This window comes from Silurus aristotelis, assembly GCF_946808225.1.
Source record: "Silurus aristotelis genome assembly, chromosome: 8".
NCBI classification, from domain to species: domain Eukaryota; kingdom Metazoa; phylum Chordata; class Actinopteri; order Siluriformes; family Siluridae; genus Silurus; species Silurus aristotelis.
In genome coordinates, this window is record NC_139581.1 from 16433294 (window position 1) to 16445678 (window position 12385).

At 38.0% G+C, this 12385-nt stretch overlaps 1 protein-coding gene across 2 annotated transcripts; it reads right to left on the reverse strand.

Moving 5' to 3' along the window:
• Positions 1 to 1486: 1486 nt before the first annotated feature.
• On the reverse strand, positions 1487 to 11105 carry npat (nuclear protein, ataxia-telangiectasia locus). 2 transcript variants are annotated; one of them, XM_083549220.1, is made up of 18 exons: positions 11054 to 11105; positions 10869 to 10923; positions 10561 to 10679; positions 10169 to 10229; positions 10009 to 10087; positions 9859 to 9899; positions 8952 to 9161; positions 8778 to 8853; positions 8527 to 8638; positions 8263 to 8357; positions 8039 to 8120; positions 6339 to 6435; positions 5268 to 5366; positions 3737 to 5083; positions 3397 to 3509; positions 3248 to 3326; positions 1891 to 3134; positions 1487 to 1797 (listed from the first exon to the last, which is right to left on the reverse strand). In XM_083549220.1, exons 2-18 carry the CDS (start codon positions 10903 to 10905, stop codon positions 1717 to 1719), a joined length of 3972 nt encoding a protein of 1323 aa, XP_083405346.1. In that variant the 5' UTR covers positions 10906 to 10923; positions 11054 to 11105; the 3' UTR covers positions 1487 to 1716. The 2 variants fall into 2 exon arrangements, with proteins under 2 accessions (XP_083405346.1, XP_083405345.1); XM_083549219.1 differs by lacking the exon at positions 11054 to 11105 and having other exon boundaries at positions 10869 to 11047.
• Positions 11106 to 12385: the final 1280 nt, after the last annotated feature.

A 12385-nucleotide genomic window follows, 5' to 3' on the forward strand; every position in this document is an offset into this window, starting at 1 on the left:
GGACAAATCCCGGTGGGCTGTAGCGTCATGGTCCGTTAAAAGAACGCTGTCTCTCAGGGTGAGTTCACATCATGTCGTAACTTTATTGTCCAACATTTCAGTCAGTCACGTTTATGTGTGTACATTTTTTTTCTTTGTAATTGCCATGAATATTAGCTCTAACCTGTTAATCTTTATATTTGTGTCTTCAGGATGTTGCTGATCAACCTATTTGTGTTCAAGATGAATTAGCAGAGGAAGTGCTGAAGATCTACCTGCTTCAGAAAGATGGGTCAGTCACCGATGTAGGCATTGTGATTGAGGGTGTCGTTGTCCTCAACAAACTCTGTGATCTTAGCAGAGCCTGCTGCTATCTTATGGGATTGACATATGCCTTGGACATGCGATACCCCAAGAACATTAAATATACTTTGGCGGTCTTCCAAAAACTTTTCCTGGAGCTGAATCCACTTAAACTTTCAACCAAGGTACAGACACTAAAAAATTACTTGATTACATAGATTGTTGTCCATCATCCATGTGTTGTATAATTGTTAAAATGCATTTCGGATAGGTGTTATCTAATGTTTGGTTTAAATTGTACTCCGCTTCAGGCCAGTTAAGTTTTGTAAGGCCAAAAGGTTGATGAATTGTGTATGTTTGTTAGTCCCCATATGAGTCCAGTAGCTAAAATTTTAATTTTTTTCAATGTTGTCATTTATGTATATATTAAGTATGCCAGGTTGGTTAATGACATGTCACTGGTCTAATGTGGCATATAAATGTATTAATGTATAACTTTGTAATTTTTGAAGAATTTTGACAAATAAATGTTTAAAATGATGTGGTGGTGTTTTCATTTTGGTTTTTGTTCTTATGGACTGAATGGTAAATACAGTTTACAGTAAAGAGTTAAATATAGGCCATTTGTATATACAAGCATGTAAATTAAATCTACCCTTAAATTAAAATAATTTTTAGTGTTTTTGATTTACTACCAAATTACTATTGTTTAGGGATTTTCATTATATTTACTCAATTTTATTTATGAGATTACTTGATTTAATTATTTGAATCTACATAATTTTTTTAATTATATTTACTCAATTTTATTTATGATATCAATTCATTTAAATATTTAAATCTACTTCCTTTTTTTAGTCACATTTATTTAAGTGTAAAAATGCTTCACCAAAAAAATTGAGTAGTCTACGTTGTTTTCCACATCATTCCATGTAAACATTTTGTGGAAAATCTTGAACCAGTTGTCTGGCAACATGATCAAAGTCAACAAGATCACATTTTTAAACATTATATTTAGGTCAAGTAATTTCAGAAAAATCACATCTCTCTTATTTGAAAATTTGATTTAGTAGAGGAGTTTCACTAAAAAGTGCAAGAGATGCTGTTTGCAAAGTTTCATTTGACAAAATGAACATGCACATTTGAACTACTGTACAATGTTGCAGAACTGCAAGTAAAATATAGCACTGAATATAAATAATACTTCAAATCTTAAAAGTACTGTATTTATGTGGACTTTAAAATGTTACAAAGAAGTGTGAGAGGCTATACAATAACTTTTTTTTTATATAATAACATTCCCTGGGATAGTAAGTATTACACATTTACAACTATACAAAACTAATATGAAGATTAGAACCAGAAATGTTGTTCTTGGTGTTTTCTTTCTTGCTGTTTCTCATCAGCTTTTATTCTGCAGTTTTGCCCATTTTCTTATTCATCATAATGCAGCGATGACAGGAACTTGTCGACGTCTAGGTCATGTGGGAAGGAATCAAGAAGCTTCTTCTGCTTCTACAAAATGATAAGGAAATGGCAGACATTTTTGAACAACATTCCTTCATAATGGGCCACATTGTTCTACAGAGAACAATTCACTCGACTTACCTTAGCTTTCTTCTTACTGCCTGATGAACTTGTGAGGTGAAGTTCTTTCTTCGCTGTAGGACTCGGTTCAACGTGCTTGCGCTTTTTTCCTTTGGAAGCACCCGATTTGGCCGCACCAGCCTCCTCCTGGCGCAAGCTGTCTTTTAAAGGTCCTCCTGTCCTGGCTGCACGGGAAAGGATCATGAGTGTATGGGCAGCCATGTTGATGCTGCTCTCACTCCCTGCCTCGCTGGCTGGGCTGCAGGTAGGAAGGTCTGGTGTAACAGGAGGAACCAGGTGTTTAGGTGTGGCCTCTCCTTCACGCCCGTGCTTTTGCCTTGCGGGCGTTCTCAAAACATCCAGCAAGTCCTCATGGAGACGACCCGGTACAGGTGTTTTTGGAAGCGGTAGGTCTGAGGAGCCTCTTTTCCTGGGTGGTGTGGAGATGAGACTCTGGCTCTGGATGTCCTGTAGCATCTCCACTGCCTGCTTGGTAAGAGGGCTTGTTTTGCATGTTGGTTTCCCAGAACCGCCCTGAGATACCGCTGCCGTAGATCTTACTGTAGATAGTAATAGAGCAGGCGCTGGACGCAGCTCTTGTCGACCGCCTTCTACTTCATTCTCCTTGTTTGCTGTGACGCTGGGCGAGGACTGTGTGACGTTGCTCTCAGAGGGCCCATCGGATGTTTTTACAGTGCGCTGTTCAGGTTTTTCCTCTTGTGAAGTGTCTTTTGTGATGCTCGTAGACTTAGGCTTGAGACTTGGAGAGGAAGACTTTAAATTGTACTCAGGGTTTGAAAATACTGCTGAATCGCCTTGTATATTTGATGTGGGTTGTATTATCTTTTTAGGCTCTGACAGAACTGCTTTTTGCTGAACAGGATTGTTTGTAGACGCAATTGACTCGCCTGTCCGAACAGTCCCCGTTTCCGTGGGTTTTGTAGCTTTCGTTTGCTGCTGAGGTGTAGAAGCTTTTGCAGATTCCCTTGTTCCTATACTCTGGCTTGGCTCTGATAATCTTAAGGTCTCGACTCTTCTCTTGGCTTTAGCGTTACCTGAAACAGCATGGGTTTGCTCTGTCCTTGTGGACTCCTTCATAACAGGTGAGGCTGCAGCTGCATTTGTAATTGGCTGACCAGCGTTTTCTTCAAAGCAAAGTATTCTTCGGTGACTAGGGCCTACTCCAATAATGTTGTTCAGCTGCTCTAAAGCTTGAGAGCTGTTTGAGGCTTGATTAGACCCACTAACAGGAGTCAAATTTTTGCCTGGAAAATACAAATACCTCCTTTAAATTACAAAAAAAATACTGAAAGTAGATACATTCAAAAATGACTGCCAGTGAGTTCTATGCTAAGCTTCTTCTTTACTGAAACTTTACCTGGTTCCACATTGTCCTTATGTTTCGACACAACCTTTGCTGATTGGTTCAACAATTTCGGACCCGGCAATGTGAACATCTGTAAAGAAAAATCAATTATACCACTATTTTCAAAGCAGCATCTTCAAAGTTTAATTTGCACAACATACCTGACTGGGTACCACAGTGACTTTTCCTGTACTGTTCTGTCCTAAGACAGACACTGGGACTGTCACATTCTGTATCATGGGCTGCACTGGTGAGGAAATGATGATGGCTGATGCTAGAAGATAAGAATGATTTGAAGGTAACAATTTTATTTATGAACAACATTTATCTCATCAGCAATGCCAAATGCTAATAAAACATCTGATTAAAGACTATACATATTTGCCATATTTGCATCAAAATGAGCCCAATTTAGACTTATAGCTAATAGCTTACTAGTTAATCATTGCAGTCTCGAGACATTTTAGGCTAATGCAACTGTTTAAAAGTTCTTTGACTTACCAGATGAGAAAGGTCGAGATACATTTTGAGCGATGGAAACCACAGCCTGAGGTCGAGGTGGTGTAGCCACAACGTGTGGCGGTGAACATACTGTTCCTTTTCCTGCACCGCCTGCAAGCAGCATCATACTGGAATGCTGGTCAACCGAACCCTGATCAGTCACAACAAAATAGCTGCTTGCTCCTCCGAATGTTGGGTTAGTAGGTAACAGCTGGATGAATCCAGTCTCCGGTGCCTTGAGTCGTGCCTGTGGAGACTGCAAATTGTTCTGCGTGCTAACGGCCTGGTCTCCGGTGGACTCGGACCCCTGTAAGTTGCTCACTGCCTGTGCTGTCTCCTCTGCAGTGATTGAGGCGGCAGGGGAAGAAGGCACTACATTAGTCTGAACTTTGCCTGGGGAGGACAGGAAGATTGTGGGTATGAGATCACCGCTGATGCTGGAGACAGCTTGGTTCAGAGCGGAGTCGCTGCTCTGCTGATCTTGCTCATCACTGACAATAATCTTAAGAGTTACTATCTTATTAGGATCAGACTCAGTGGTTTGAGACTCAGAAGGATTGATCATTGTGGAAGAGGAGGTTGAGGAGCTGGCTATAGACTCCGATCCAACTGAAGCTGATGGCTCCAAGGGTCCTGGACTGCTGGTCTTTGTTGTATTGGAGCTTGACTCCTCCTGTATTACTGTGTTAAGTAAAGTAACCTCATTTGTTGCTGGCTGATGACTTGACGCTTGCTTAGATATGGAGATATCCTTTGCTTTTAAGATCGAAGGCTCACTTTGACCTGAAGCTTCAAAAGCTAGTTGTGTCCTTCCTGACTTATCTGCTCCAGATGTAGCCCCTGATGTCTCCGCTCCCACTTTGGGGGTGGTTTCCGCTTGCGTAGTGGAAACTGGAAGTTTTTTACTACTTGTTGAAGAGACCTCCTGAAGTAATCGTTGTGGTGTCCCGTCAGTATTGCAGTCTCGAGACATTTTAGATGTTGGATTATCCACCTCCATGCTTGCTCCCTCTTCAGATAGAGATGAGGTTGATGCATTTGGATCAGAGGATGATTTATACAATGTTCTGTTTTTCAGCTGGCTTTTTAAGGTGGAGCTTGTGCCTCTGGTCTGGTTCTTGTTGCCTGAGACTCTTCTTCTGCTGGCAGCATTTTTGTTTTCTGGAGTTCTTGTCGGAGTTGCTTTTTGTTTAGATCCTGCACATGATTGAGAGGGTGCATTAACCGGCTTGCCTGTACTGAGAGGAATGGCCGCCTTCCTTTTACTTTCAGCATCTTTTACATCTCTACTCCTTAGGATTCTTGTGGTGGTTTCTGCACCTGATGTAGAATCGTCCTGTCCAGTTCCTTATGAGATAGAAAAAAAAATGTTTATCTTTTTTCTAAGTCCGATGTGATTTTGTGGTCTTCTTTAACACAGTTTAGGTGCTTTGCAGACCCTGTAAACTGCATTACTACACAGTATTCCAGAGAAATATACAGGGAAAACACTGTTACAATGTCTAAAATATATATAATACATAATATTTACCTGTGTCTGTAGCACTGTCTATATGTAAAGGCTCATCACTCTCCTGAGCACTGTTACTTCTTTCAGCACTCTCACTACTTTCAGGTGTTTTATTTTTTCCTGGAAGCAATTAAATGGTTTATCTGTTAGCAAGCTGTGTGTACAAGACAGATATACAATATACTGTTTATTTATTGTCAACTGTACATACATACTCAAACAAAACATTTTTCTTCTAACCATACAGATAAGCTCCATGTTGGTGTGTTAATCAATAATAATATTTGCATTGACAGTCGCACAGGGTCTGTTCTGAAGTGACTCGCGACCATCAATCACATCACTCACAACATGGTGTGAAGTTTTCATGGTTTTTAGCGAATGCTTATGCATTTGTACACCAATAAATATTTGTTTCTTTGTTTTTTTTTTTTTTAAAACAAGCCTGTCAGCTTGCTGCATTTCATTCCTTTCTCTTTTTATAGCATTTGTCTACTACAACAGTAACTTCTCTGTTTTCATACGTGATTGAAGTTCAAATGCTTGTTATTAATGTTTGGATATTTAATTTATGCATACATCATTTAATTTTGATACAAAACCAAAATAAATATATATTTTAGATGCTTATATCTTTACTACTAAACAAAATGTCTTTTTTAACAAAAATTGGCAAAACAATGTATCGTTTTATATTGATATTTTGGCAACTTGCCATCTGCAATTATCATTAAAAACAATACAAATGTTGATTTACACAAATTTGCTTCACCTTGCATACTCAAATGCTGTTTTTATTTTTTAGGTTTTCATAAAGAAAAAACCCAGCATGAGTAAATTTCTTCAAATGAGAACCCTCCTCAACAATCAGCCACTATAAGCTGAAGTTAAACCAAAAATTTAAATACAAACGCCACATATTAAGTACACTTTTAACCATAAATACCCTGAATTATGCTTTTATTACACACATACCAAAAACACTGCACCCCACTGTATACATGATAAATAAATCACACTGCCATGTAATTGTTTGCTGGAATGGGACCAGTAAATGCCATTAATACTTCAAATCAGCATGAGAAATCTTACCATAATCGAAGAGTTCAAAAAGAGCCTGGAAGGCAGGGTCTGACGCTGTCTGTTCTAAGATGTCCTGAATGGCCTCATCGGTCATGTGAAATTCTCCCTAAACATAATCCACAAATGTTACCTCTACAGTGTCTCTAATCAGCAAGGGAGAAGTTTGTTTCTCTCTGCCTGAATACATGAAAATTCACATGATATCAATACACAAATTAACAAATTTGCTTCATTATCAAAGCCCTATTGCACAAAACTGCAAGCTAGTGGTGTGAAAAAGTGTTTGCCCCCTTCCTGATTTCTTTTTTTTTTTGCATGTTTGTCACACTTTAATGTTTCAGATCATCAAACTAATTTAAATATTAGTAAAGATAACACAAGTGAACACAACATGCAGTTTGTAAATGAAGGTTTTTCTTATTGAGGGAAAACAAATTCCAAAACTACATGGCCCTGTGTGAAAAAGTGTTTGCCCCCTAAACATCATAACTGGTTAGGCCACTTAGCAGCAACAACTGCCATCAAGCGTTTATGATAACTTGCAATAAGTCTGTTACAGCACTGTGGAGGAATTTTGCTCCACTCATCTATTCAGAATTGTTGTAATTCAGCCACATTGGAGGGTTTTCGAGCATGAACCGCATTTTTAAGGTCATGTCACAGCATCTCAATAGGATTCAGGTCAGGACTTTGACTAGGTCACTCCAAAATCTTCATTTTGTTTTTCTTCAGTCATTCAGAGGTGGACTTGCTGGTGTGTTTTGGATCAGAACCCAAGTTTGCTTCAGCTTGAGATATTCTCCTTCAGGATTTTTTGGTAAACAGCAGAATTAATGGTTCTATTTATCACAGCAAGTCTTTCAGTTCCTGAAGCAGCAAAACAGCCCCAGACCATCACACTACCACCACCATATTTTACTTGTGGTATGATGTTCTTTATCTGAAATGTGGTGTTACTTTTACGCCACACGTAATGGGACACACACCTGCCAAAAAGTTCAACTTTTGTCTCGTCAGTCCACAGAGTATTTTCCCAAAAGTCCTGGGGATCATCAAGATGTTTTCTGGCAAAGCTGAGACAAGCCTTTATGTTCTTTTTGCTCAGCAGCGGTTTTCATCTTGGAACTCTGCCAGACCATTTTTGCTCAGTCTCTTTCTTATGATGGAGTCATGAACAATGGATGTTGTTGTGGGGTCTTTTGTGACCTCTTGGACAAGTCGTCGCTGTGCTCTCGGGGTAATTTTGGTCGGGCGGCCACTCCTGGGAAGGTTCTCCACTGTTCCATCTTTTTACCATTTGTGAATAATGGCTCTCACTGTGGTTCGCTGGAATCCCAAAGCTTTAGAAATACTACTTTCTTCTTCATTTTTTCCCTGAAATTTTTTGGATCTCGGTATATTGTCTAGCTTTTGAGGATCTTTTGGTCTAATTCACTTTGTCAGGCAGGTCATATAAATATTGATTTAATTTAAATATTAGTTTGATGAGCTAAAATATTAAAGTGTGACAAACATGCAAAAAAATAAGAAATCATGAAGGGGCAAACACTTTCACACCACTGTACTAATTTAAAATCTCTTGTCCTAGCAGAATTTTTAAACCTTGGCCTACTTATATTAGATGTTATTGTTGAGACTATAAAGTCAATCTGAATAAGGGCAATATTGATGATCAGTGAAATAAGGAACTGAAAACAATCATCTTTTACCTGTAGGCCCAGTATTTCATCTATGGACTGTTCTTGCTCCACTGTGCTGCACACTACCTTAGATGTCTGTGGGCTGTTTTCGCTGTCAAAACATATATATAATAGACATCAATACATTACAAAACAACTCTCATACATTCACATCTATAATGTGGCATTGGAATATATCTATAACCAGAACCTCTAAAATTTCATCACAACTTTGTTGCATGCCTTAAGATTACCTAGGAATTATGAATTTGTTGATATTTTCTGCAAGTTTTTCTTGTAAAGATCGGTCCTTCAGGATCTTCTCTCGAACATTCTCAATCACCATTTGCTGCAAAGACATTTTTTTTTTTTTTTTTTTTTTTAAGTGTACCACTAAATATTACACAAAGGATTCACACTGTGATTATTGTTTTGTCTTGATTACTTTCTAATATTGAACAGTAAACTTTTAAATTGATAACATGGGAGAGGAAGAAGTAGTTGTTGTCCAGGCTTACCGATAAATTCTCTGTCAAAGCCTCCTGGCTCTGTGATTCCACTGTGAGCATGCTGGTCACCGTAACACCTCTGCTAATTCCCAACTGGCCTCCTCTTCGCCGTGGAGAGTCGCTGAAATAATACAGAACGTTATTTCATGTCAAAACACGTGTTTCAGTTCAGGACCTTGTTAAACAGGATAATCACTAGTGGCTTTAATCATTTTTAATGTGCAAATTAGAGTAAATGCCATTCACGGCTTTCGTCAAACCATTTCCTGCGAGCTGGAGATAATGGTCCTGGGGTAAATCTATGGTCAGGTACAATTATTTGCAAAGGTGTCTCTTCTGTAGAGAAGCAATACATTATCCAGATCAGCGTTACAGAAAGATCTGGAACATAACTTTTTACGTTTTCATTATCTGTTGTAATATTCAGGTTTTACCTGACTGGGAGAGGCTGATGGTGGATGGTCTCATGTGCTGGGAGGTGTAGCACACGGGGGTGGAGTGAACCAGAATGCCCTGAGAAACTGGGACAGGCCTGGGGACACAGTTCCCTGGTGTGGACACTGTTATGGATCCCGTAACAGGAGTCTGAGGTGAGGACAGGGGTCTCTGTCGCCGCATGTTCTGAATGCTGTTATGAGTCCGGACTGTTCATAACAAAAGAACAATTGAGTTAGTGTGTGACTACTGCCATAAAACCAGCTTATTTCTGGTGAAATATCACCTTTAAACGAACAATCCACCCTGAACGATGTGCATTTTAATCTGATAAATAACATGTTTGTTATATTTAGAAGATTTATCATAAGGAAAAAAAAAAAAAGAAAAAAAGAAGTGCCTGTTAGACAAGGTTTCTGTCATCGTCCAAAATTCTAAACACTAGGAAAGGAAGGGATAAAGAATAAGAAGAAGCAGCTAGATGCTCATAGAAAAGATGAGTTTTCAGATTGTGAGGGATTTATATTAAACTTCCGGTTGATGTCCCCAAACATGTTGGGTCTAGTTTCTACATTACTCAAATAAAGACTCTATTTGTTTGGGTTTTTCTGCAACCAGCAGTGAAACCTGGCCCTTATCTATCATGTTTGCAATCATCATGTCCTTGTGGCCACCAACTCTAAACACTCATCAGCAAACAAGAAATTAGCATAATAGCTAAGCAAATACATATTTCAATATAAAAATATTTAAGAATTTCAGGGTGGACTTTTCATTTAAGCTTTATTTGCTTTTCTGATACATAAAAACAGGCTTGTTTGTAAATGCACAACACTAGATGGTTTGCACTGTTTTTCACTGGCTATGATCAGTCCACTGTAAATTAGACATGCAGAGGAAACTTACGCCGCTGGATTTGTTGAACAGCGGGAGAGTTTTGCATAGATCTGTGAATATAAAAATAAAAAAAAATGGATTAAATAAAACACTGGTCTGCTGTAGAACTTCATCTAATGACTCCCAATAAAAGGAAACTAATAAAAGCCTGTAACTCACTTGATTTGGTTGAGAGTGAAGTCCAGCTTTTTCCATAACGAAGTCATGACAGCAGGTATTTGATTCTCCGGACATGTTTCTGTACAAGAAAATGAATGTTGGCTGAGGATACAACAAGTGATAAAATGCATGAGATGCTCTACCGTGTAGGATCTGTTACCTTTCGCTTTTACAGCAACGTATTCGCTCAAAATGGTGGTCAGGTTTTTGCCAAAAAGAGACTGTAAGAAGAGGATCATTCAAGTCAAGTCAATTTCTATAGCGCTTTTCACAACAGACATCGTCTCAAAGCAGCTTTACAGAAATCAACAGTTAAGGTGAACGATGAGTATTTATCCCTGTGAGCAGCCATGGCGACTGTGGCAATGAAAAACTCCCTTAGATGTTATGAGGAAGAAACCTTGAGAGGAACCAGACTCAAAAAGGGAACCCATCCTCATTTGGATTCATTCATATTGGATTTTGATCAACTAGTTAGTGCTGTATGTGTAAATCAAAGCAAAATGTAGGATTATGATGACAACTACAATCAACAGATACAATATGCCTTACAAACACGCAGGCAGGAATAACTCCATCCTCAGAGCTGTGTTCAGCATACTCTCTCAGGTTAGGACTCTCCAGGATAAATGCTCGACTTGTAGCACTCAGTCCTTCCTGCTGGAGGTATCCTACACAAATCAACAACAAGGAAATAAACTCTCTCTAGGTGATCAGAAAAATGGGTGTATTGAGATGAGAATGAGATGAGGTGAGATTAAGATGAGATTGAGATGAGCTAAAACAGAGACATTGCAGCTCCTGTTTGCTAGTCCGCCGTCATTAACGTTAATGTGTACTGTTGAAATGTGTGATCTTACCAAGCACAAGCCTCGCCACATCCGACGGCAACAACATGGTCAGGTGTTAGTTTATCTATAGAATGGAGTGAAACTTGATACGAATGTTTTGTGAATACAAAACAACATTATACAGATAACACTAGCGCTGCTGACTTTAGAGACATATTCCTTAAAGCGAAAAGGCGCGTAGAAGCTTCACTCACCCGGATGTGCTTCCTAGCCGGGCGTGATAGTACTGGGAATTGTAGTTTTCCGGTCTAAGACCGGAAATGGAATATGTTAACTATGTATATTGAATGTATATCGAATATGTATATTCTCAGTTTATTTAGTTCTGTAAAGTTGCTTTGTGGCAGTGATTGTTATTGTGCTATTGTTAAAAGAAAACTGAATCGAATTAAAATTAATACATCCGCATGTATAAATGTTACTCATTTAATAAAGTGTGAATAGTAACATTTTGTGTTTTATTACTGAAAGTTCTGTTTTTGACACATGAGGTAAATGTTATGTACAAGCAGACATGGTTTAAAGATTTGGATTAACCCCAAGTGAGCAGTCAAACAGGATAGAAATGACAATACCTCAGAAATAAATATAATATCTTTGAGAATAATTATCACAAACACCCCATGTGTCAAAGTCTATGTTTGTAATAAAGTTTAGCACCCCATATTATATTACTTAAACACATTCACCACTATGAAATAGTTGAACAAATGGTTGCATCATAAAATGCCTGCCAATAGTTTGGCAACACCTGTTTTTTTTTTTATTATTATTATTATTGTTGAGCATGGATGTTCCTTTTGTTTCTATGCAACAAACTAGGTAAAAGGTTAAAACGTGCAAGAATTGAACAGTGAATTACTAAAGACAGCAGACGGTTGAGTTCAAATTTGACATTTTTAGTTCTAGCAGAAAAACTTACATAATACAGAGAGCAGGAGAGAAGACATTAGCTAACTGCCTCACCCCCACAGTCAAACTGGGTGAAAGGAATACTGAACCAACATGACTACCAGGAATTTTCTATTAAAATATACTTTAACATAATGTATTTGTTTTGTCAAAGTAAATCTTCATTCATTAATTACCTAGTTTGTTGTGTATAAACACAATGAACACACATCTCTTAAAAATTATAAAAGACTTGGTGTTTCCAAACCTTTCATAGGCAATGTATAAATTTTCTTAAAAACAAAGGGAAGAAGACAATTTATTTTCTTAACCATGTTAATTATTTTCAGTTATATTGTGATATACACAAATGAGGTGACTTTGCCTTATTTGGGTAAACCACATTGTCAAATTATAGATAAAAATTTAATTATTCGCAAGAATAAATTATTAAAATGGCATTAATGTCTCTATGCCATTAACAAGAATGCTGGTAGGGCACAGTTACTGTATAGGATAATTCTATGCTGAAAAAAAAAAGTTTTACTTATAAATATTTAATTTAATTATAAGTAAATGCAGTCCTTGTCTTTGCAAGGAAAAAATAGAAAGGTTGTTGCCAGAGATGTCTGAAT